A 27,222-nucleotide genomic window follows, 5' to 3' on the forward strand; every position below is an offset into this window, starting at 1 on the left:
CCAGCGCTGGGTGAGAGCTCTCCCAGTGCTGCAGGTACTCCACCTCCCCGTGGGGATTAGCTTACAGCGCTTACAGCGCTGGGAGACGCGCTCCCAGTGCTGGGACACTGTTTACACTGGCACTTTACAGTGCTGTAACTTGCTGCGCTCAGGGAGGTGTTTTTTCACACCCCTGAGTGAGAAAGTTGCAGTGCTGTAAAGCGCCAGTGTAGCCAAGGCCTAACAAATTTATTTGGGCATAAGCTTTTGTTGGCTAGAACCCACTTCATTAGATGCATGCAGTGAAAAATACAGTAAGCAGTATATATATTGCAACACATGAAAAGATGAGAATTGCCTTACCAACTGGAGGTTCAGTGCTAATGAGGCCAATTCAATTAAGGTGGAAGTGGCTTATTCTGAAGAGTTGACAAGAAGGGGTGAATATCAAGAGAGGGAAAATTACTTTTGTAGTCCTAACAAAGCCAATGCTATCAAGGTGGATGTCATCCATTTCCAATACACTTTCTTGTCAACTGTCCTTAGTGCTGTTAGTCTCTAAGGTGCCTGTGGTGTGGCTTTGCCGCAGTTTGTCCCTCAGTGGGGCCGTGGGGTATCCCACCGCCTCACTCTAGTTTGCTGGCCGTCGACCCTGTGGTCGTGGGGAGTAACGTACACTCGGTTAGGGGCTCAGGCCCTTGGAGCAGGGTATGAGTCAATAGTCAAACGGTGGCCCAGGCCCTAGGTCAGAGCGGGGCAGCAAGCAAACAGTCAGGGACTCAGGCCTTTCAGCAGGGGCTGAGTCACTAGTTCAGTATCAGCCCAGGCCCTAGGTCAGGGCGGGGCAGCAAGCAAATAGTCAGGGACTCAGGCCCTTAAGCAGGGGCTTGGTCAGTAGTTCAAATAGCAGTCCAGGCCCTAGGTCAGGGCGGGGCAGCAAACAAACAGTCAGAGACTCAGGCCCTTGGGCAGGGGCAGAGTCAATAGTTCAATAGCAGCCCAGGTCCTAGGTCAGGGTGGGGCAGCAAGCAAATAGTCAAGGACTCAGGCCTTTAAACAGGGGCTGAGTCAATAGTTCCAATATCAGGAGGTCCTAGCTTCTCCAGGCCAGGGAAAAGGGAGAGTCTGCCACCCAAGGAGTGGGTGGCAGGGGGGATGCGGGCCCTCCCTCTCCACTGCATCCCAGCTCAGGGCCCTAGCAGTGGCATAAACTCGCTGCTGTCAGTGGGGATCCTGGCCCCAACACATTGACATAGACTCTGGCAGTGCTGCATCCAGACTAGCGTCGGCTGCCCCCAGGCTACTTCCACATTCCCCCTCATAGGGTACCTGAGTCGTGGTAGCGTCACTGGCCGTCTCAAACACCATCAGTTCCTCTGGATAAGTAGCGGATGGTAGGCTCAGCTGCTTCTCGGGGAAGCTGGCAAGAGGCAGGCTCGGCTCCTCCTCGGGGTAACGAGCGAGGGGTAGGCTCAGCCAGTCCTCCTTGGAGTAGCGAACAGGGGTAAGCTCAGCCAGTCCTCCCCGGGGTAACGTGCAAGGGGTAGGCGCAGGACCCAGTGACTCCGCCCATGTGGGTGTTAGGGGAGGTCCATCCCTAGGCGGGGCTGTGGGGTATCCCACCGCCTCGCTACAGTGCCAGAAGGACACCTCATTGTTTTTGCTGATTTCAGTGGCTTACTCCTGAATGATGCCACTGTGAAACAGATTATATGTGTTTGAATGAACAGATAGGAAGTTTGAAGGGAATATTGTCTAGTAGTGTTTTGCATGTGGGAGAGGTAGAAAGCTCAAGGTCAAAAAGAGGTGGGTAGACAAGAGAAATTTAGTACTAATTATCAATAGCAGATCTGTTATGTTAATGGGTGAGTGAGAAGAGAATCAGCCCTTGGAAACAGTGACCATAATGTAATTAAATTTCATATCCTTGTAGGGGGTAAAACGCCAACGAATTCCACCACAGTAGAATTAACTTCAAAAAGGGCAACTAAACACAAAAAAAATGATGAATCTAGTTAAATGGAAATTAAAAGGAACAGTCACAAGGGTAAGATCCCTGCAAAGTGAATGGAGATTAGTCAAAAACATAACAGAGGCTCAATCTAAATGTATACACACACACAAAACCAACACCATGGCTAAAACAGCAGAGTAAAACAAGTGATTAGAGGCAAAAAGGAATCCTTTAAAACTTGGAAGTCAAAACTTACTGAGGCCTTGTCTACACTACAAAGTTGCAGCGCTGGTGAGGGGGTTACAGCGCTGCAACTTAGGATGTGTACACACCTGCAGGGCATTACCAGCGCTGCAACTCCCTGTTTGCAGCGCTGGCCGTACACCCAGTCGTGCCTCGGGTGTAGAGGATCCAGCGCTGGATCACCAGGGCTGGTCATCAGGTGTAGACACTCACCAGCGTTTTTGTTGACCTCCGTGGAATAAGCAGGTATCCCAGCATACCTGAGGAAGCCTCTCAATTAAGCAAACTCCACTGCCCTCCTAGCAGGTCTCCTTCCCCGCGGTGTGCTCTGGCGTTCCCCGACCCCCCCTCCAAGCAGATCTCCTTCCCCGTGGTGTGCTCTGGCGTTCCCCGACCCCCCCTCCAAGCAGGTCTCCTTCCCCTCGGTGTGCAACAGCGCTGCAGCGTGGCCACATCTAACACCACTTGCAGCGCTGGTTGCTGTAAGTGTGGCCACTCTGCAGCGCTGACCCTATACAGCTGTACTAATACAGCTGTAACAACCAGCGCTGCAAAATTGTAGATGTAGACATACCCTGAGGAAGATAGAAAGGAGCATAAACTCTGGCAAGTCATGTGTAAAAGTATATTAAAGCAGGCCAAGAAAAAATATGAAGGGCAACTAGCTAAAGACACAAAAACTAACAGCATTTTTTTAAGGACAAAAGAAACAAGAAGCCTGCCAAACAACTACTGGGTCAATCAACATGATAAAGAAGCATTCAAGGAAGACAAGAGAATTACAGAGAAGCTGAATGAATTCTTTATATCTGTCTTCACTGCAGAGGATGTGAGGGAGATTCCTACACTTGAGCCATTCATTTTTATGACAAATCTGAGGAACTGTTCCAGATTGAGGTGTTAAGAGAGGAGGTTTTGGAACAAATCAAAACATTAACCGGACAGGATGGTATTCATCCAAGAGTTCTGAAGGAACTCAGATATGAAATTTCAGAACTTCTATCTATTGTATGTAACCTATCCCTTAAATCAGCCTCTGTACCGGATGACTGGAGGGTAGCAAATGTAATGCCAAATTTTATAAAAGTCTCCAGCAGCGATTCCGGCAATTACAGCCAGTAAGTCTAATGTCAGTACCAGGCAAATTGGTTGAAACTATAGAAAAAAACAGAAATATCAGACGTAAGCAATGTTGTTGTAGCCATGTCGGTCCCAGGATATTAGAGAAAAAAAGGTGGATTAGGTAATATCTTTTATTGGACCAACATCTCACACACAGATTACAGAATCATCAGACACATAGATGAGCACAATACATTGGGGAAGCCAACACGGCTTTTGTAAAGGGAAATCATGCCTCATTAACCGATTAGAATTCTCTGAGGGGTCAACAAGCAAGTGAACAAGGGTGATCCAATAGACATAGTGTACTTCTACTGCCAGAAAACCTTTGGCAATGTTCCTCAGCCAAGGCTCTTAAGCAAAATAAGCATTCATGGGATAAGAGGGAAGGTCCTCTCATGGATCAGTAACTGGTTAAAAGACAGGAAAAAAAGAGAAAAAATAAATGGTTAATTTTCACAGTAGAGAGAAGTAGATAGCGGGGTCCCCAAGGATCTGTACTGGAACCAGCACTGTTCAATATATTCATAAATGATCTACAAAAAATGATAAGCAATGAGGAGGCAAAGATTACAGACAATACAAAACTATGCAAGATAGTTAAGTCCAAAGTTGACTGTGAAGACTTACAAAGGGATCTCAAAAAACTGGGTGAATGGTCAATACAATGGCAGATGAAATTAAATGTTGATAAGTGAAAAGTAATATACATTGAAAAAAATAATCCCAGCTGTACATAAAACATGGTGGAGTCTAAATTAGCTGTTACCACTTCAAAAAGAGATCTTGGAGTCAATGAGGATAAATTTCTGAAAACATCTGCTCAATGCGCAGCAGCAGTCAAAAAAGCTAACAGAATGTTTGGAATCATTAAGAAAGGGATAGATAATAAAAAAGAAAATATCATAAAGCCAGTATATAAATCCATGGTATACCCAAACCTTTAATACTATGTACAGTTTGTGTTGCCTCATCTGAAATATATATAATAAGAAAGTGTGCAGAGAAGAGCAACAAAAATGATGAGGGAACAACTTCCATAAGAGAAGTGATTAAAAAGACTCGGATTGTTCAGCTTAGAAAAGAGAAGACTAAGGCAGGATATGATAGAGATCTATAAAATCAGAGAACGGTATGGAGAAAGTGAATAGGGAAGTGTTATTTACCCCTTCACATAATAAAGAACCAAGGCTCACACAATGAAATTAATAGGTAGCAGGTTTCAAACAAACATAATGAAGTATTTCACACAACCCCACAGTCAACCTGTGGAACTCATTGCTAGTGGATGTTGTGAAGACCAAAATATAACTGGATTCAAAAAGTAATTAGATAAGGTCATAGAGGGTAGGTCTACCAATGGCTATTAACAAAGATGGTCAGGGACACAACTCCATACTCTGTGTGTCCCTAAACCTCTGACTGCCAGAAGCTGAGAGTGGATCACTCAATGATTGTCCTCTTCTGTTCATTCCCTCTGAGCACCTGACATTGGACACTTTTAGAAGACAGGATATTGGTCTAGATGGACCATTGGTCTGACCCAGTATGGTCATTCTTAATGACTCTAGAGGAGTTATGCCTGACTTACAATCAGCTGAGTGAGAGGAGAATCATCCCCAGTGATGCCAATGAAATTATTCCTGATTTTCCCTGCGGTGAATGAGAGGAGAATCATCCCCATTGACTTCAGTGGAGTAACTCCTGATTTACAAAGGTGTGAGTGAGCAGAGAACCAGACCTCATCTATCAAGCATTGAACAAAGGATAAAGTTATGGACTTCCCTCTCCACACATGCCCCATGATCCACTGCAGCTGCTCAGCCACAGGGAGAGACCACTGTGCACCATGGGAGATGTAGTCTGTCCAGAGAGGAAGGCCCATGGAGCAGAAAGAAAACGTGGGACTTGGAACTGCAATTCCCATGGGATACCGCTGCGACTCTGACAGATACAGAGATCAATGTCAACCCAGCCCAAATCTACACAAAACATTCAGTTTTGGGTCAACAAATTGAAATGTAACATCTTGATTCCAGAATGAAGAAATTCTTTGAAGTTCACACATCAGTTATTTTTGGGGAAGTGGGCTGGGGGCAGAAGGGGGTTAACGTCTTATTCTTGTTCAATGTAACTGAAGTCCCTTCGCTTGATTTCCTCGTGATTTTGCACCAGCATGAGAGAGAATAAATTTGGATCCACTGATTTCATTAGTTACTCCTAATTCACACTGTTGTGTTGAGGAGAATCTAACCTCATGGTGTTCAATGGAGTTGCTCCTCATTTACACCTGGATGAGTGAGAAGAGAATATGCTCCATTGACTTCAGTGGAGTCACTCCTGATTAACACCAAGATGAGCCCCAGGAGAATCAGTCCCACTGAGTGCAAAGGGATTACTCCTGATTTACATTGGGATGAGTGAGCGGAGACCCACACCCACTATAATTGTACACATGGGATGAGTAAGAGAAAAATCTAGCCATACAGAAAGTTATTCAAATATCGAACTTTAGACTATAGATTTCAGTAGATTTATTTTTGCTGTGACCCCATTGGGCTAGATCCTCAGCTAGTGTAACTCTGTTACGTCACTCAAATTGCTATCTAGGTATCTGGCTGTCTGTCTGTCTAACTTCATGTGTTATTCCTGATATACCCTCACATGTGGTGTTTTTTTTTTCTCCACAGAGTTAAAAGTTCACCTGGTTCAGTTACCCATCCTGGACAAATATCAACTGATCAATCCTCACAGCAACTCATCACACCCCAATAATGTCATGAAAATATATTATTATCCCCATCTTATAGATAGGTAACCCTAAGCATAGAGGTTAGCAGGGGACTCCTCTTTGTAAGACCCAGGAATTTTAAATCTCATTTCCTGTTTGCTGGCGTCCCAGGTGAGCATTACTGGCTATCATACCAAATGTGCTCCCACTTGGATGACTGCTGAGTTGTTGGATCGGATCAGTATATGGGAAGAGGGATCTATTCAGTTGCAGCTGCAAGTGACCTGTAGGACCAATAAGAGGACAAGATATTTTCAAATCTGGGGAGGGGGAAAAGGCTTTGTTATGTCTGTTCCTTGTGCATGCCAGAGACAGATCAAGAAGGCAAGCAATCCAACTCAATTAGATTTAGAAAGTTATAATAAGGAAATGTGTTAGCTTACTTTTATTTTGGCTTGTCATTTTCCTTGTCTAGAGGGAGGTTTATCCCTGGATTTGTAACTTTAAGGTTTTGCCTAGAGGGCAGATCCTCTATGTTCTTGAGTCTTTTGTTATTCTGTAAAATACTTATCAACCCAATTTTACAGAGGTGATTCTTTCACCTTTTCTTTAATTAAAATTCTTCTTTTAAGAACCTGATTAATTTTTCATTGTTTTAAGATACAAGGGTTTGGTCCTGTGTTCACCTGTACCAATTGTTGAGAATATATTCTCAAGCCTCCCCAGGAAACACGGTGTAGGGGTTTGGGGGGATATTTGGGGAAGGTAGGGCTCCAAATGGCCCTCCCTAAATATTTGTTTAAATCACTTGGTGGTGGCAGCGTTACTTAATCCAAGGTATATGAGGGAAATTGTGCCTTGGGGAGTGTTTAACCTAAGATGGTAGAAATAAGCTTAGAGGGTCTTTCATGCAGGTCCCCACATCAGTACCCTAGAGTTCAGAGTGAGGAGAGAACCCTGACACACCCCCATGAACCAGCTGCGGCAGATAAGAAAAAAACCTAGGAGCAGCCAAGATGACAGAAAGACCAAGGAACGGAAAGAGTGTTGGGAAGCCAAAACGCAGGACAGAAAAGATAATGCTGCTTTTCTAGGCAAGCAACAGAGCGGATCATAAAACTTATGGAGGCTCAGACAGAGTTGCTCAAGTCTCTGATACAGCTACAGACCGAGCAGATCGGAGTTCGAGCGCCTCTGCAGCAGATGCACAATTCTTTGCCCTCTCTATGCCCACACATTCCTTTTCATTCCACAGCACTCCTGAGTTTTCCCCATCACTCCACCCCCTCTCACTACTTGCACAATGATAGCTGGAGCTACACACAGTTGTGAAGTTTTACCCTTTTTAACAATAAATAAAGGCTAAGGTATTTAATGGCACAGCATTTTTATTCTGTGTTCTACAAAAGTGTATAGCAATCAATTCACTCTCGGGAACAGGTTCCTAAAGCATTGTGTTGCATGGATCTAGGGCCTCAAAAGTGTGCATGGATGCAACTGGGAAGCCACTCCAAAGCAGACATGTGTTACAGCCCCTCATTGCTAAAGCCTCTCTGATGTTAATAGCAGCTCTCTGGGCTCCTCTGGCAGCCCTAGCATCTGGCTGTTCAAACTGTGCAGCCAAGCGCTCTGCCTCATTTCACACTTAGATTCACACAAAGTACAGCATGCAGCTATGACCATGGCGGGAATATCATCCTCGATAAGGTCTAGCCTGCCACTTAAACACCTCCAGCGAGCTTTCAAACAGCCAAAGGCACATTCGACTACAATTTGGCACCTGTTCAGCCCGTTGTTAAAATGTTCCTTGCTGCTGTCCAGGTGCCCTGTGTAAGGTGTCATGAGCCAGGGCTGTAAAGGGTAAGCCGGGTCTCCTGGGATTGCTATAGGCATTTCCACATCCCCCACTGTAAACTTGTGGTCTGGAAAGAAAGTCTTTCTGTACAGACCCCTGTTCCTGAAGATGCATGCGTCATGCACCTTTCCAGGCCAGCCTGCATTGATGTCTGTGAAACGTCCCTGGTGATCCACAAGAGGGTGAAACAGCATGGAGAAGTATTCCTTCCTACTGATGTATTCAGAGGCAAGGTGGTCTGGTGCTAAAATTGGAATGTGTGCCATCAATTGGCCTGCCCCAGTTAGGGAAACCCATCTCTGCAAAGCCATCTACTACTGCATGCACATTTCGCAGAGTCACGGTCCTATGCAGCAGGATGTGATTTATTGCCCTGCACACTTGGAGTAATACAACTCCAACAGTGGACTTTCCTACTCCAAATTGATTTGCAACTGACCAGTAGCAGTCTGGATTCGCCAGCTTCCACACAACGATTGCAATACACTTCTTGACTGAAAGGACAGCTCTCAATCTGGTGGTTTTGCACCACAGGTCGGGGCCAGCTCAGCACATAGCTCCATGAAGTTTGCTTTATGCATCCTAAAGTTCTATACCCACTGGTCGTCATCCCACACCTACATGATAATGTGATCCCACCAATCAGTGCTTGTTTCCCTAGCCCAAAAGAAACACTCTACCGTATGCAGCTGCTCTGTGAATGCACAAAGCACTGATAAGTTGCTGCCATCCATATCACACTCAGGTGCCTGCGATTCATCCTTTGCTAACTTTGCGAGTAACGCTACGAGTAATTATGCTGCCATGCGTGCCGTCCTCATGACAGCTAACAGTGCCTAGGAGAGAAGTGCGGGATCCATCCTCTCTCAGTGCAGATGCTGGCTCACACTACAAAAGACAGAAAGTTGTAAAAAACAGTGTGAAAGGAGGCCAGAGACCTTTGGAGGGGTGGAACACAAAGCAGTGCATGACGGCACATTTTGCACATTGCAAGATGCACCATGCTCCGTTTCCACATTCCCACAGCACCTGGTGACGGATGTTGTCACCAGGCACTGTGAGATACATACCCACAGTCCATTGCTTTCACTGTTGACAAAGATGCCCCAAAGTGGACCCGAACTATCGACAGAAGGAGCAAATGTAGCCACGCTTTGGCAACTTTGCTTTTGTCGATTTTTCTTTGGTGACATTAGTTTCATTGAAAAAACTTGCCAGTGTAGACAAGCCTTTACACATTGATGTAAAAATCAGCTCTCAGTGTGAGAAGGCGATGTGTTTGGCTTTACTTGTGAGTATGTACAGAAAGCTGTCAATAATCTCAGAGCACTGTGAAGATGTTAAATACTAGAAGATAACAAGCCACTTTACATGGTACCATTATCCTCATTTTACAGCTGTGGAAACTGAGGTACAGAACTACATGGCTTTCTCAAGGTCTCACTGAGTCAGGAATAGTACCTTGCTTTCTTGACTCCCAGATTTCACCCATAGCACTATATTACACAACATAATGGGGGATAATTATGGTACCAGCCCAGATGGGGGTGTGAGGTTACAGTATCTATGAACATGATACTGGCAGGAAAAAGATGCATAGAAAACAAAGATCCTGCAAAGCTCATTCATGACTACATTTAAACATCAACAAAATTAAATGACACCACATAACCCCACATTCTTTTTTAATGTCATATTTCATAGGTTATTTATTTAACTACATTTCTTGATAGAGTCTATGGCAGACACAGTCTGGAGAAATCAAACGTTTAGCACAGAATTCATCCTCCTAGGATTCAGGAATCTCCCCCAACTGCAGATTCTTCTCTTCCTGCTGTTTCTGGTGATCTACATTGTGACTATGACTGGGAACATCCTCATCGTTGCACTAGTTATGGCTGATCAGTACCTTCACACCCCCATGTACTTCTTCCTGGGGAACTTGTCCTGCTTGGAAACCTGCTGTGCCTCAACCATCCTGCTCAGGATGCTGGCCAGTTTCCTGACTGAGGACAGAACCATTTCTGTCCAGGTCTGTATTGCACAACTTGATTTCTTTGGTTCTCTGGTAGCTGTGAAATCTGTCTCTTATCAGTGATGTCTTATGATCTGTATTTAGCGATATGCAAACCACTGCAGTATGCAACTCTTATGAATGGCAGGCTCTGCTTCTGGCTGGCAGCCGGGTCTTGGGTAAGTAGCTTTGTGGCTTGCACCATCACTGAATGTTGGGTATCACAAATGATTTTTCATGGCCCCAGTGAAATTGACCATTTCTTTTGTGATTACAACCCATTAGTAAAACTGTCCTGCAGTGACACCAGCCTGATGACTCTTGTGACCTTCCTGTTCTCCTCCATACTAACACTGCCCCCCATTCTATTAACCCTGGCATCCTACGTGTGTATCATCGCCACCATCAAGATAATTCCTTCCACCACCGGGAGGCAAAAGGCATTTTCCACTTTCTCCTCTCACCTCATTGTGGTTACATTCTACCATGGGACACTAATCTTTATCTATCTGCTACCAGACACCAACACACTGAGAGAACTGCACAAAGTATTCTCTCTCTTCTACACTGTCCTGACTCCCTTGGTCAATCCCCTCATCTACAGCCTGAGAAACAAAGAGGTCAAGGAGGCCTTGAGAAAAGCTGTTAGCGAGATTATGAATTTCATGACAAATAGCAAACTATTTTGTATGTAATTATTGTACGTTGCAATAAAATCAAGATAATGGGAGCTCATCTGACGGGGTGATGCTGTGAATCACTGCACGAGCCAGCAGCCCTTACCTATTAGAGCAGTTCTATTAAATATAATTGGACTCTTGGTGTGAGGAAGAGCTACATGTCTGAATAAGGGCAGCAGGGCCAACCAATCCCTGATTCATGTTTCTCTCTGCTGGGAATATCAATTAAAATGGGCTTGTTTGTCATAATGAGTTTTATTATTTATTATTATTGTTATTATTTAGCACAGAATAGCTCTCTTTGTTTCTATCTGAGGCTGTCATTCACACTTCCATGGGTTCCTAGAAATGAGAAATCAGAATGATTTGCTGTGTAACCTTCCCTTTCTTCAAAGCAGGGATCCTAGTAGCTTCCCCCCTCATGTGGCCATGTGAAGAGTAATACATTAAGATTCAGACTGGACTTTGAGTTTACTGGCCATGATACAACACTTTGCATGTAATGGTTTTGACTTTAGTGGGTTTACATCAGTGTAAAATCACAGGGACAGTTATGATTTGCTCCCACTGTATGAGGGTGTGTGGAAATATTATGATAGATAGCAGCAGGGTAGCTGGAAATGAATCTAAAATTGGTGGTATCTGAGTGGCTTCCTTTCCTGTCGGTAGAATTACATTGGTGTTAACGTGGGCAGAATCAATGCAACAGTAGTGTGAGTGGGAGGAGTATCAGACTCTATAATCACATTATCCAGGTAACCAACACTCATGGTGTGCGAAAATTGCCTACGGGGTCAGGAAGAAGCAAATTCCACCCCCCACACACACCATGCGGTCTGGTTATAGTCTCACTTATTTCAGTTTTACACCAGTGTAACTGTGATGACTTCACTAGAGTTACTCATAATTTACACCAGCATAAGTGAGAGGTTGATTTGGCCATTGATTTCGGTAGAGGTACTCCTGATTGCTATCTGGGTGAGTGACAGGGGAATCAATCACTACTGACTCAAATGGAGTTATTCCTGATTTACACCTGGGTGAGTGAGAGGGGAATCAGCCCCACTGAATCCCACTGAGTTACTCCTGATTTGCACCAAGGTGAATGAGAAGAGAATGAGCCCATGTGATTATAGAACATTGCACAAACAGCGAAGTTTATTATGTGGCTATCCCTATTCGCCAATGCCTGCAGGAGCTCAGTCCATAACAACCCCTACTGCTGCCTCAGTATTGGTCACTCCTACTGAGATTTCCATAGCAACCTAACAGAGTTAGATGCCCCGTGCTCAGACTTCCAATGAGAATTGGGACCTAATTCCCCTAGGCTCCTGCAAAAACTACAACCTCAGTGAATATCAAACAGATACATTCGAGGTCACGGGGAAATATAGCATTCCCATTAGAGAAGTGGGGAGCTAGAGACACAAAGTTTATAGCCAAAATGTTCACACTTGGTAAATGGAAGCTGAGGAGTTTGGTGACTTTGAAAATCAGGCTTTGTTTCTTTAGGACTCGCAGCAGATATTTTGGTCCCTATGCTTAGCATACAAAGTGTGGAAAAGTTGCTGTTTAAAGTTCCTCATTTGAAAATGGGGAGTGATAATATCCCTGCTTTTGTCTGGAGAGCTCACGATGCTGTACAATGTGAGGCAAATATTATATCCCATCTGTAAAACCTTCATTCATATGAGAAGAGATGGGAATCCAACTCAAAGATTTCCTGTCTCCCAAACACTCTACTAAGGCCAGTGGGGCCAGATCTTCACAGGTATTTAGGCACCTAATGAGATTTTCAAAAGCATCTACACTTCTAAAACTCATTGATTTCAATGGGAGATGCTAATGAAAATACCACTAGATGCCTAAATGTCTTTAAAAATTGGGCCCAAGGCCATTAAGCTTGTGGGTGCAACATTGGGTACAAATTATAGTAAATAATTCCTCACCAGTCTTGGCCAATGGGAAATTTGAGTGAGCAAGGAATATAGGAAATATCTTCTGATCTCTATGGTTCCACCTTCTTACTCTGTGGGATGAGTGGGTATTTTCTATGTGGACATCTTATTCCATAGGCCCAATTATCACAAAAGAACCCAATGGCCATTAGAAGTCAATGGGAGTTGTGCAATTAACCCCTTTATCTTCCTTTAGAAAACCCATCCTAACAATATGGCTTTTATTCAGCTTTATTAAACACATGGGCTGAGATTTGCAAAGCAACCTAAAGGACACCCAGTACCCATAACAATTCATGAGAATGTGGCACACAAATCCTTTAGGCACCTTTGAAAATCTCTCCCTTTCTGTATGATTGTAACTATCTTATCAAGCAATACAAATCACTCTATAACAATTAATTATCCTAATCGTTATTAACCAACCCATCGATTTATCATTATAATTATGGCTGTTGTTCTTGTTTATCTTATGGTAGCACCTAGAAGCGATGACTCTGTTGTGCTGGGTGTTGTACAAACACATAACAATGGGACAATCCCTGCCCCAAACAGCTAGCCATCTAAAAATAAAACTACAGACAACAGGGGAACAGACAAACAGAAGAGGAGAGTAGAAGGAAACAATTAAATGTAACTGGTCAACATGAAGAACAGTGTGTCCAGTGACACAGTTGCCTAACCATTGTCAGGGTATTTTTGCTGGCATCACAGCAGAGAAGAGTTTTTAAAAAATATTTTTGTGTCATCCACAAACTTTACCAGGAATGAGTTTATATTTTAAATCCTTCACAAATCAAAGGGAAAAGCTTCCTGCCCACAACTTTTCTCAGGGCGGTTTTTATCTCCTGGTTCCTCAGGCTGTAGATGATGGGATTAATCAAGGGTGGCACCACTGAATAAAATGCAGCCACCAGATGCTGCTCCAGAGCAGAGTCGGAGGTTGGTGCCATGTACGAAAACATGCCACTGGTGAGGAATAATACAATGACAGTGAGGTGGGGTAGGCAAGTGGAGATAGTTTTACGGCGACCTTCCATGGAAGGGATTTTCTGCACTGTTGAGAAGATCTGAACGTACGACAACGTTATTAAAGCAAAACAGCTTGAAGCTAAACACACACCAAAGACGATCAGTGCAATTTCACCAGTGTGGGATTCAGAGCACGAGATCCTCAGCAATGGCTGGATGTCACAGAAGAACTGGTTGATAATGGACCCACAGAAGGGGGATGAAAACGTGTTAGCAGTGTGCAAAGCAGAATAGAGACCACCACCCACCCATGACCCACAGGCTAACTTAACACACCTCCTCTTGTTTATGATCATTGCGTAGTGGAGAGGATTGCAGATGGCAACGTATCGGTCAAAAGCCATGATTGTGAGGAGGAATAGCTCTGTAGCTAAGAATGACATAAATAGAAATAGCTGTGCAACACATCCCTGGAAAGAAATGGATGAGCTGTTCATGAGGGAGTTGATGAAGGACTTGGGTACTGTGACTGAAATGAAGCAAATATCCAAGAAGGATAGATTTCTCAGGAAGGAGTACATGGGGGTGTGAAGGTGGCAATCAAGGGTTATTGCCATGATAATGCTAAGATTCCCTGACAAGGATACAATGTAAATAAACAGAAACACCACAAAGTGTAAAAGCTGCAGCTTCCGAACATCAGAGAATGGCATTAGAAAGAATTCATTCATGATGGTTTGATTGGCCATGATTCTTCTGGGAATAGCATTTTCTCTCTGCAGAGGGAAGGATAAAGAAACTGGTATAATAACAAGAACGAGAACAGTCGGAGTCATACATACAGATATCTCCTGGTCTTAAATTAATCTAGAGCTGTCCAGAGCTGAGCTCTATTAAATATTTTCAAACACCTTGGAGTTTTAATAGACTACTGTGGGGGAGGGGAATATGGGGGCTTTGGGAAATACTCTATAAGACTTTAAACCCTGGATATCTCCTTATATTCAACTCCTGAATGCAATCCTTCAAACAGCTGCATACAGCCAACTAGAAACCTGAGAAGAATCACCTAAACTATTTTCTGTTCCTCATCCAGGATTGTTTTGATGGAAAGTTTCCAGTAATCTCTAATGCTCTAATGGAACCCACTAACCACATGCCTCCCCCTCCCCTGTTTATTATTAATTTTTGTAAGGTTCTCAAAAACTAAATGAATGTGGGTAAATGCCTGGAGGATTCATAGATACATGACAGATAGTTAGATGGATGGCTAGATCTATCTGCGACACTCTTTCACCACATTGAAACATCAGTACATGGCCCTACTGTGGGTGGGTAAACTAGTTCTAGCTGGAATCATTTAAATAACCTAGAGTTCATTACGTCTTATGGTCCTTCAGTTTGCAAGGGGATGACAAGGTTTTCAAAAATAAATTGCCAAAGCCTGTGGTCTTTACCCAGTCCTTTCTTAAGGACTAATTAAGGATGAGAAAATGTAAGTACGGGTGGCAGGACTTGGGCCAATAATAATAGCAGAACTAATAACTGAATCGAAATAATAATAAGGTAGTGCATAGAATTAGAAAATGAACAAAAGTTATGAAGACTATGAGTAGGAAATATCTGAGATTGCTTGCCGCCCAGAGGTTCTCATATGCCACACCATGGTTGTAAGTGTTAAAGGGCTGGCTTCTGTTCTCAGAAACACTGGTGTAAACCTGGAGTCACTAGAGGAGTTTGGGGTTTACACTGGTGTAAGTGAGGTCAGAAACTGGTCCAATATCTTATTTCAGTAACAATCCTGAGTACTGCTTAGCAACTCCAACTTCAACAGATACAAACATCACACACCCTTTCAGACTCAGCAACGCAGAATTGAGGGAGTTCAGCGTCTCTGAATTTCCCCTGCATATCTATCTATCTATCTCTCTATCTCTCTATCTATCTATCTATCATTTCTGGGATGCCTAGCAGTATGTTATCTATTGGAGGGGAGGGCTTTTTTTCTGTTAAAAAAAATAAAGCTAAATCTATTAAAGTGGAGCTAAAGATATTGTATGTTCAAAAGTCTGAGGGAATCATACCATGCTTAAATAGGCATCTTGCTCTCCATTTGTGACAGTCTCATTCTTCCTCTGGCTTCATGCTATTTACTAAGAAGGCAATAATGGTGGCATAGACATGCCCTTGTATCCCAAGGCTGAACTGATGTTGTGGATCAATATATGAGGGAACAAACCCCAACAGAAATAATTTAACTGCACAAACCATGCTACATACATGCAAACAAGAGTGCCTATTCTCCTCCATAATCCACCTGCGTGGAGTGAATGAAGTACACCCCTGGAGATAACTGTTGCCATATAGCCTTCAAAGGGCCTTGGGGGAAATGTCTCTGGGGTCCCATAATGAGATGTGTGCTTATAGCAGACACTTCCCCACCCTGTATACTCTTGTGTGTTCACAGCACGGGACAATAATAGACATAGGAGCTAATTCCTACTGGGTATAACTCCATCAACTTTTGGGTAGTTATAGCAGAGAAAACTCTGAGCCATGGTTTCTTGTAAGCCTTTCTGCAGTAGCTTAAACTGACTGATTCAAAGATTCATAGATTCGCAGAATTCAAGGCCAGAAGGGGCCATCATGATCTAGTCTGACCTTCTAAGTGTCTACTGTATTTGGGACCACCCGATTCTTATTACTTGGGTCACTCAGGAGTAAACAACCATGAGGACAATGTAGTTACGCTGCATTTAAACTGCACAACAGGATATGGCCCTGTGGCAAATTGCCAGCACTGTTGTGGTGTGTCCTGTGCTTTTTTCTTCTTAAGGAGCGGTCAGGGCATCATCTCTCACTCCTTTTCTTGGGCATTAACTGCCTCGCTAGTGTCCCAGAGAAGGGGGAAGGAGAGGGAGGGATCTGGGCCTGCCTTCTACTCCAGGTCTGAGCCAGGGGCCCTAGGGATATCAGCAAAGAACTTGAAACTGTGATTCCTTCCCCTGGGCTACTTCCTTTTCTGCCCCTTCAGTTTGTTGGGCTTCCCACCCTCTCTCCACTTGAGTAGGATTTCTCCCAACCTCTTGCGTCTGGGGAATCCCTTTGTTCTGCGTGAGCAGGGTTTCCTTTTACCTAGTGTTCTGGTCTTCTGGCCCACAACATCACTTCTCCAAACTCTCTTCGGCTCTCCTCCAAACTTCCCTGTTTGACTGAAGCAGAGATTTTATCAGGTGTCTGGCCGGGCCTTAATTGGCTCCATGTGCTCTCATTAACTCATAATAACCTCTCCTCCGTCTACAGGGAACAAGGCTCTGACCATCCTGGGGCTTACACATCTCCTATCTATCACTCTTCTGCTGTATCACAGGCTCTTATAGTTTTCAAAGCTAAGGGTGTGAAACTTATCACAGCAATGGAGAAGAGAACTGGGAGGGAGGAGAAATGGTGCCTGGACTATAGAAATTCAACTATACTTTCATCTAGAGAGGTTCCCATTGGTGGGGGTTAGAGTTGGTTGGATTTTTTACCCCTGTGGAAAATGTTGACTTTTCAATGAAAAATCAAAAACTGAGACATTTCAGTTCAGAAATGATATCATGGAGCCTCCTGGGAATTGTAGTTCAGGTGCCTCATGCTCCTGTTCGTCTCTACAGACTGAACTTATTGGACAGACTACATCTCCTATGAGGCACCATGGTCTCACCTCTTGGTGAGGTGAGCTAGTGCATCATGGAACTCCCTTGGCATGGTGGATCATGGGAGATGTAGTCCAGCTGGGAATTCCAATCCATAAAGAAGAATGAGGACATAGAAAAGGTACAGAGAATGGCAACAGAAATGATTATGGGTATGGAACAGCTTCCATATGAGGAAGAATTAAAAAAGACTGGGACTATTCAGCTTGGAAAAGAGATGACTAAGGGGGGATAGGATAGATGTCTATAAAATAATGACTGGAGTGGAGAAACTGAATAGAGAAATGTTATTTGCCCCTTCACATAGAGGGAAAATCAGGGGTAACCCAATGAAAATAATAGGCAACAGGTTTAAATGAAACAAGAGGAAGTACTTCTCCGCTTAACGCACAGTCAACCTGTGGAACTCATTGCCAGTGGATGTTGTGAAGGTCAAAACTGTAACTGGGTTAAAAAACAATCAGATAAGCTCATGGAGGATAGGTCCATAAATGACTATTAGTCAAGATAGTCAGAGACACAGCTTCAATATCCCACTCTCTGCCAGAGGTGGAAGAAAGCATTTGAATGGGGTATCCCAGCCTCAGTCTCTACTGTTGAAGCTGTTCAACTGTGGATAAATAATGAAAAAAGTCATTGGAGCAGGGGAACTGGACCCTAGGTCTTCCACCTTCCTGGACTACAGAATCATTCTGTCAGTCTCTCTCACTTTGGCCCAAGGACTGTATAAATATGTATCCACAATGGAACAGTCACTGGGCCAGAGAGAGCAATGACGGGCCTGTTTGTTACTTTACATTTTTTCCAACACATACACACATGAAAAGAAATCACCTGGAAAAGCTTTAGTCAACAGCATTGTGATGAGATTTGATAGTGAAGTAAATAACCATGAGATTTATTGATCAGGCCTGCCCTGCTGGGGCATCCATAGAACAGTGATGGAAGTTCCAGGGTCAGATCTCCAGATTGTAGGGCAGTTTTTTAATGGATCTACTCCAGTTCACACCAGCAGAGGATCTGGGCTCATACAATCTATCCATTACACAAGGGAATTATGCCATCAGTTAATGGTAACATGGTTAATTCTTCACTGAGTTAGTGGTCCTGATTCCCCACTTTGTAACACCTATTTATAATCAAATAATTTCTAATTTACACTGGTGGGATTGTAAAGAGAATCAGGCCACCTGAAGTCTTTAAATCACGATTTGAGGATGTAAATAACTCAGTCAGGTGTTATAGGTCTGTTAAAGGAGGGAGTGGGCGAGGTTCTGTGACTTATGATGTGCAGGAGGCCAGACTAGATAATCACGATGGTCCCTTCTGAATTTAAAGTCTATGACTCTATTATGGAGTTAGATCATCATCACTTCTCATCTATTACTTCTCTTCTTCATCATTTCACGATCTCCCTCAATCTTCTTACATTCTGGAGAGAAAGAAGCTTGTTTCCTTCTCTATCTTCCTCTCCCTGAATGCTGAATATCTTCTCTCTGCTGTCATCTCCCAGCCAATTGTAGGGTGCAATTTTCCCACCACAATGCATCAATAGTTCAAGCCACATTGTACACTGTGGCAGATAGGAAGAACATGGTCCCTGAGTGGAGCTGGGCTGTTTCCTCCACGCCCCCTGTCCATTCCTATATATCACACTCCATAATAGGGACTGGTCCTGTTTAGCAGCCAGTCATTAATCTGCCTCAATTCTGCCATAGCCTGGAACTACACTCTCCAGAACAGCCATGTATGGTAACTCCAAATCCTTGAAAGAGTAAATATCAAACATTGGGGTACTTACTGAATTCTTACTCAGACAAAATTCCAGTGACGTTAATGGGGCTACTCACATGAGTCATGAGGAGGCACAAGGATTAACAGACAATTGATTTTTGACCCCTGTCCTAATCCATACCCCCCACATCTAATTAAAATAGATTTATAGCACAGGGGTGACATCACTCATCTCTAGAAACTTATCCCATTGCTGTGTCATCAGAAATGTCATGCATGCTACAACCATGCTGGCTCCCATCTCTCTGCTTTGGTGGATCAGTAAGACCTCAGCAGTTCATTGAATGTGGTATCCTAGTGTAAATCTGCACCATCTATATGCAGAAGATCCTGTCTCCCTCCAGAATCTGAACAAAGCAAGTATAGCAGCCTGCCGATAATTGACGTGCAAAAATGTTATTCCTTTAGGTCAAGAGGGAGAGTCCTCAGATTTTGTTACAGATGATTCTGAATTTAATATCTTTGGTAGCTAGCTAGCTAGTTCTATCTACCCTATACATATCTATCTTATATGCTAATTGTTAAAATATTTGCAGGTGACACCAAACTGAAAGAGGTTGCAAGCACTTGGGAGAACAGGTTTAGAATTGTATGAGTCATTGGAGCTGGCATTGTCTCTCTGGCCACCTTATTGATCCAGGTATTTTTTAACTAGTTCCTTAATGACTCTTCATTGCACTCAGACAGGGAGGGGACACACACATCCATGTCTTTTGGGCTACCCTGAGAGCAAACTTAATTGTTTTTCCCTCAGTGAATAGCCATGACAAATATAGGGGAAATATAAGAGTCATAAATTATTATAAACATTTTTACCTTGTAACAGGTGTATTAAGAGGATCATCATATAGAAGACATGAGAGGTAATTTTTCCACTCTTTTTGGCGCCAATGAGGACTGAGATGGAGAATTGTGTCCAGATTTGGGCACTACACTTTAAGAAGGATGTGGACGAGTTTAACAAGCTGTGGCCAAGAAGAATCAGGGAATGACAGAATTTTAATTTCCTGCCCCAATGACCTGGCCAGCAGCAAATTACTGTTGCCAGAGAGCAAGAGATGGCAGAGAGGAAGGAACTGTGCCTTCTTGAGTCAAAAATCCTTTCCTTGGCTGGTTCTTGCACAGCGTAATAGAGAACCACCACCACTCTAATGAAGCACAGGAGCAGGTAGCTTGTGGCCGTGGAGCCTTGAATAATACCAGTGGGGGACAAGCCATCAATGAGAACTCTTGGCCCACATACAGTTACCTTCCCTTGGAGTTATTTCACCTAATAGAAGTGTAGTGTGCAAATTATCAGGAGACGAAGACGGAGGATTGGTTGAGTTGCCTCCGATGTCACCATGGCCCAAATTTAGAGTGACCTGACCTACTGACTAGGCTATTTACATAATTTATTCTTAATCTAATGATTAGACACAACTTTTCTTAACAATTTAGCTTCATTAAATCCTAATATCATCAAGTGTAGCTCACACACTTATTTGAAATGAGGATTAATGCTCTGAAAAGTGTGAAGAGTATGTTTATTCCAGTTTTAAGATTACTTGACAGAAAGCAAGGAAATGGCAGAAGCTAAATTTAAAGTAGAGCTCATTCTTAATTATTTTATTCTCATGAACTAATTAAGATATTTACTTGCAAAATCACCCAGATGCCAAGAATAAGTAATCCATGATCAGGGAGGAAACACATTGTTCTTCAGACCTTAGGGTGGGAGCAAGGTGTGCAGTGTATTTTAAAGCTTTGGCTTGGTGTTCCGTGGCCAGAGGCAGGCAACACCCAGACTCTGCACTTGCTTTCAGGGAGTTATGATTCTGGTATGCATGAATTCAACAGGCACACAAAGATAAGTATGGACTCCTTGTGTGAGTCAGTGTGCAAGATCATATCTCCATGACTGGTCCATAATTGTGAGAGGAAACAGCCAAGAGACTTCCCCTCTGGTAGAAGCCACAGTCCAGCTCAATTCTTCCTGTTTTTGATCAGGAGTTGGGAGGTTTGGGAGGAACCTGGGCCTGCCCTCTACTCCGGGTTCCAGCCCAGGGCCCTATGTATTGGAGCTATCTAGAGTGCCTCCTGATACAGTTTCACAACAACTACAACTCCCTGGGCTACTTCCCCATGGACTCCTCCCAACACCTTCTTTGTCCTCACCACAGAGCCTTCCTCCTGATCTCTGATAATGCTTGTATTTCTCAGTCCTCCACCAGTATGCCTACTCACTCTCAGCCTCTTGCTTGCCTCTGGCTCCCAGTTCCTTCCATGCTCACATGCACTTCCTCTCCTCTGGCTCCCTTTGGCTTGACTGGAGTGAACCCTTTTAAAGAACTAGAGGGGCCTTAATTAGAGTCAGGTGCTTAACAGCCTCACTTGACTCTTAGCAGGTTAATTTGGAGTGTGGTGTTCTCACTGGCCTGGAGCAGTCCCTGCTCTGTTCACTCGGGGAACAGAAAAATGCTTATTCAGTGGCCTGTATATCTCTCTTCCACTACTCTGCTGTTCCCAACTGGCCTGGGTCTATCACACTACATGGGGGCTTAGGTCGGCTTAACCATGTCTTTCAAGGAGGCGCATGCAGCAGTCGGAGAGCCCTAGCGAGTTAGATCCAATGATCAGCTTGCTTGGAAGGTCTCAAAACATTTTCTTTCATTTGAATGTCCCCAGACCCTGTATCTGGATTTTTCACCTTGGAACCATTGCCACTGAAAGCTGAAGTGAGGAGATAGTCATTGTAATGTCATCTCTAGCTTACATGAATGTAAATTTTGAAGACGTAAGTTTTGGGGGAATAGCAAGATTGTACAAAACCCACATGTAAAGAAGACTTGTACAAGAATAAAGTAAAACATAAAAAGATATGTTATAGCTTTCTAAATGTTTAATGGAGCACCATCAAAAATACTATTAGCTTGCTTTTCAGAGTTTTGCCTAAACAAATTGACCAGAATACAAAAGACAACCCAATGAAACTGCTCTGCCTTAAATTGTTAAGAAATCCAGGGTGCAGAAAAAAAACCCAAAACACATAATTGATTGGTTTATTATTGTGTGTATATATATATCAATATAAAAGACAAAAGTCACAGCTTGAGTTAAACTTAAGTTGGGCCTCGAGCTAGTGTTGCATTAGGGGTATGTCTGCACTGCAATCACGTGATGTTACTGCAGCTCGCATAGAGACACCTGAGTCAGCTTTAATCTAGCTAGCTCAGGTACCGGAGCAATGGAGCTGCAGCAGTCTGTGCTTGAGTCTGGGCTGTAGCAGCTCACTCGGAATCCTGTGAATTTAGTTTCATGGCTAGTCTCATCTGAAGCATGTGCTGCTGCAGCTTTAATGCTCCGGTACTTGGTAGCTACAGTAAAGCTCACTGGGGACTGTCTACACCAGCTGAAATCACACTCCATGATTGCAGGTTAGACTGACTCAAAAACAAGCCTGTAAATTCATCCCCACATGTGCAAACTTAATGAGACAGGTGTGGAAAAATGATGAGACTGGCTTAAAAATCATGAGATATTAATTTACGCATTTTACTGGCATTTTTTTCTCAGAGCCTTTTTCACCTCTTTGTTTCTCAGGCTGTATATGAAGGGATTGGCCATGGGAGTCAGAATTGTGTAGAAGACAGAGAACACTTTGTTGAGGTCTCGGTATGTGTTGGTTTTTGGTAGCAGATACAAAATGATCAGGGTCCCATAGAAAATTGTTACCAGGAAGAGGTGAGAGCAGCAGGTTAAAAATGCTTTTTGTTTCCTGATGGTGGAAAGGATTCGCAAGATGGTGGAGATGATACGCAGGTAGGATGTCCCAGTTAAAGCAAATGGGGGCAAGGTGAATAAAGCACACAGAATGGTAATTAAAAGCTCCATCTGGTAGACGTCATTGCAGTAGAGATTTATTATTTGTGTAAATTCACAGAAAAAATTATCAATTTCATTTGGGCCGCAGAAAGTTAATTTTAATATCATAAGAGTTACTATGGAATTAGCTAGCAACGCACTTATCAAAAACCCAGCTGCTAGCTGGAGGCAGGAACTGCCATTCATAAGGGTTGCATAATTCAGTGGTTTGCATATTGCTAGGTACCAATCATAAGACACCACCGCCAGGAGATAACACTCAGTGCCTGCAAGGAAGCCAATAAAGTAACATTGTGTGATGCAGCCACCAACAGAAATGGTCTTGTCTCCAGTCAGGAGACTGGTCAGTAACCTGGGCAGGATGGTGGATGTGTAGCAGGCCTCCAAGCAAGACAAGTTTCCCAGGAAGAAGTACATGGAGGTGTGAAGGTACTGATCAGCCACAACTAGCACAACAATCAGGATGTTTCCAGCCATGGTCACAATGTAAATCACAAGGAACAGCAGAATGAGAAGGATCTGCAGTTCAGGGACAGACACGAATCCCAGGAGGATGAATTCTGTGAGGGAGGTTTGATTTCCCTGTTCTGCATCTGCCATGTCAGAAATGAACCATCCTCTACAAGAGAACAAGAATGGCATTTATTAAATATCAGTATCACATTATCAATTTAAATGCATTAATGTTCAAATTCTCCCTCTCCTTCAGGTCACCTGCCCAAATACTGGGCTGAGCACACAGACTAGGGGCTTGGAGTCATATAATGGAGTCTTATGACATCTGAGAGTGAATGAGAAAAACTGAGAAACAAACTCGCTGCTAAGGCAAGCTCACATTTGTGTAAAAACCCTATTTTTTTTTCTGACTGGCAACAGAATAAGCTTTGCTCCCTTCATTCTGCACCCAACAGCTGATACTAGTGATGTGTAGTGGAGAAACTAGATCACTAGGAGACAGAGCTGTAACTAGGAATTTTTATCACAAGACAAGGGGCAGGGGCAGTAATTTTTGGCTCTTCGGTGGCAGGTTCCTCTTGGACGAATTGTGCCATTCTTTGGCAGCAATTCAGTGGCATGTCCTTCCCTCAAAGAGGGACTAAGGGACCCGTCGCTGAATTTCTGCCAAAGAGCCGAACGTGTCTCCCCTCTCCCTTCCTGACGGCCAGTGACAATTTGACGGCGAGTCCCTCAGTCCCTCTCGGAGAGAAAGATTTGCTGCTGAATTGCTGCCAAAGGAGAGACTTTCTGCGCCTCTCACCTTCCGCGCCCGAGGCAAGTGCCTCACTCACTTTGCCCTAGTTACATCGCTGCCAGGAGGAATCTGGCAAATGAAGTGGTAAGCACTGGATTCCCTGAATTCTTGAAGTCTCTTTTGGGCTGGTAAAACACCCCACAATTTTGCTGACTGTGGATCGGCTTGGTTTGGACTTCAGAAGCTTCCATTATCCCGAACGGAAACCAATTAACGATGTGTGAGGTTGTGCCAGTCCAAACCCTCACCTGCTAAGCCTTTTCAGGTGGTTATCATTTGATTTCATTTGTGTTGTACCATGTAGATCAGTTTTTATTCTGCTTTGGGATCATCGCATATTAACTTTAGAATTTCTCCAACAAAGGATATTGTTGATTCAGACTGCTTAGTGACATTCTGAAAATTGAACGATCTTCTCGGTATTGATTACATAGGCGCTGAATACAGGGATGAGGCAGTGACCTCTGGGGTTGCGGTCTAGAGTGTAAGGGATTTAGGGAGTTGGGGGTTTGGAAGAGGGCATCTCAAAGAGTTTTCCTTTGCCTAGAGCACCATATCTGGGATTCTGTGGGCCTGATTTTAGTGGAAATCAGGCAACTGGAAGCATCTCAGCTCCCCATCATCATTGCAGTCATCAGCCAGAGAGATTGTCAAAGAGCCATTTATAGAGGAAATTCCCAGTCTCTTTATATGATCAGTTTGGATAATTAAAACTTATTACTGAGGATAATCTGGATAAGAGATAATAATGCAATACATAAACTGGGATTCTCGCTGAAGCTGACACCTTGGCTAGAGCACTCAGTTGGATGCCGATCAAAAATTTTCTGATGGAAATGTTGATTTATCAAAATCAAAACTTTCTACTGGGATGATTATGTGAGCAAGAAAGATCTTGGAAAACATCTGAGAGAGAAAATGCTTGGTCCTACCTCAGAGGCCAAGCCCACCCTAGCCAAGATCCCATCTCCAGCTGTGGCCATCCCTGATGCTTCAGAGGAAGGAGACCAAAAAAATCCCCCCAAACAAAAACCCTCCCAGAACACATTCCCAGAGGATGTAAACACTGAAGCATGAGCTTTAGGAACCTAAGACATAAACCAAAAATGAAACCCAGGCAGGGCCGTAGCAACAAAGAATGTGGCCCCCTCCTAACATATGTCCGGGGCCCCTTACAATGCAGAAACTGGAATGCGGTATTTATTTTATACAATATACAGGGTTCATATTAGGTATACATAGGCCTACAGTGTACATGTATTCTGTATTTACGCAAAGCACTTCTTTCGAACCTTGTTCTCCGCAAATTGGTTAATCAATGCATCATATCCAGAGATCTGGCAATCTTGTTTTCGACTGAGATAACTGCAAGCGCAGAAAGCCTGTCATCTGTCATGGTTGAGTGCAGGATATTCTTGATCAATTTCATTCTGCTGAAGCTCCTTTCAGCACCAGCGACAGTAACTGGTGTGGTCAGAAGAATTCTGATGCAAATGCAAAGATTTGGATATATCTCCTGAAGGCTGTTCTTGTATATGTACGTTAAAAAATTGTTTGCCGTGACAACTCCTCTCTCCTTCTCGATGACATAAATAAAATGATTCAATTCCATTATGAGTTCATTGGCATCAATGTCTCCCATTTTTCTTTCAAAATTTTTGCTGTGATTCTCCAGTTCATTTTCTCTATGACACTGCTTCAGGCTGTTAGCGTTGTACAGAAATCCAAACAACTTATACCACTCCACGAGTTGGTCAAATCGCGATGAAACAGAAGATATGGCCTGATCAGTGAGAACAAGAAAGAACTGCGATTTGAATTTTTCTTCAGCAGAAGGACGACTCGAATCATCAGCACATTCGTAATCAAACATTCTCTTCTTACATCGCACCCTGGTTTCTGGAAACACCTGCTCAATACCTATACGCTCTGCTATTTCATGTGCATTTGTGACCACAGAGTTATATCCTGTATTTTGGTTGTCTTCCAAAAACTTCATTGTAGCACCGACTTGTGCCTGCAGTACATCAATTGACACATCTGGTGGCTGAATTAATTTGCTGGTTTTATTGACGTGAAATAGTATATCATACCACATGTACACAGTCAGAACAAAAGGCCACGTAGTAACATGGTCTAAAAGCGCACTGGCTTCTGTTGCTTTATTGCCATCTTTCTTTTCGAGCGCATATTCTCGCAAAGATGACAAAGCATTGCACAATTCTTCAAGGTGATAATGCAATGGCTTCACAGCATCAATTCTCAACTCCCAACGTGTGTACGATAACCCTTTAACAGATATTGGCATATGTTCTTGAAGTATATCCCAACGTGAAGGTGAAGAAGAAAAGATAACGTATATTCTGTTAATCAGACCGAAAAAGTCAACGGCATGTTTCGATGACGATGGCCGTGTCTGAGATCACAAGATTCCAAGTGTGAGCTCCACATGGTACATACAAGGCACAGTCATTTATTTTTAGCATGCGGGCTTGAACTCCTTTATTCTTTCCTCTCATATTTGCGCCGTTATCATAAACTTGGCCTCTCATGTCAGCAATGTCTATTCCTAAGTTGTTTGCCTTTTCAAGAAACGCTTCCAATAAACTCTCGCCAGTTGTATCATGAACATTAAGAAAACCAACAAATGCTTCACGAATATTGACACCATCTTCACCGTTGCATTCAACAAAGTGTGACACCACAGACATCTGTCCTTCATGTGACACGTCAGGAGTACAGTCCAAAATAACTGAATAATATTTTGCTTTTTTAAGCTGCGCTATGTTGGCCTCTTGAAAGTTACTGGCAACAAGTTGAATCAGCTCGTTTTGGATCTGTGGACTGAGGTACTGAACATGTGTCTCTGCCTTCTTAATCCTCTGTAAAAGTTCGCTGAGGACAGTATCATACTTTGCAAGCAATTCAAACAGTCCCAAAAAGTTGCCATTCGAAGGATCGCCGAGCTTTTCATTACTTCCTCGAAATGCCAAATTTCTTTCAGACAAGAAAATAACATCAACCATGCATTTGACAACATTTCTCCAGAATTCTCTTTCTTTCAGAAAAGCCTGCAATTCGAGTTGGTCAATAGATGTACGGTTTA

The 27,222-nt window shown here is 43.4% G+C and overlaps 2 protein-coding genes across 2 annotated transcripts; one reads left to right on the forward strand and one right to left on the reverse strand.

Moving 5' to 3' along the window:
* The first annotated feature begins 9,622 nt into the window (after positions 1-9,622).
* On the forward strand, positions 9,623-10,593 carry LOC115641128 (olfactory receptor 1020-like). Its single transcript, XM_030544226.1, is given in 2 exon segments — positions 9,623-9,962; positions 9,965-10,593. Coding segments are annotated over 2 exon segments (969 nt in total).
* An 11,941-nt stretch (positions 10,594-22,534) lies between these two features.
* On the reverse strand, positions 22,535-23,464 carry LOC115641129 (olfactory receptor 10A7-like). The gene has a single exon (XM_030544227.1). The coding sequence runs from the start codon at positions 23,462-23,464 to the stop codon at positions 22,535-22,537; it is 930 nt and encodes a 309-aa protein (XP_030400087.1).
* Positions 23,465-27,222: the final 3,758 nt, after the last annotated feature.

This window comes from Gopherus evgoodei, unplaced genomic scaffold, assembly GCF_007399415.2.
Source record: "Gopherus evgoodei ecotype Sinaloan lineage unplaced genomic scaffold, rGopEvg1_v1.p scaffold_33_arrow_ctg1, whole genome shotgun sequence".
In the NCBI taxonomy this organism is placed as follows: domain Eukaryota; kingdom Metazoa; phylum Chordata; order Testudines; family Testudinidae; genus Gopherus; species Gopherus evgoodei.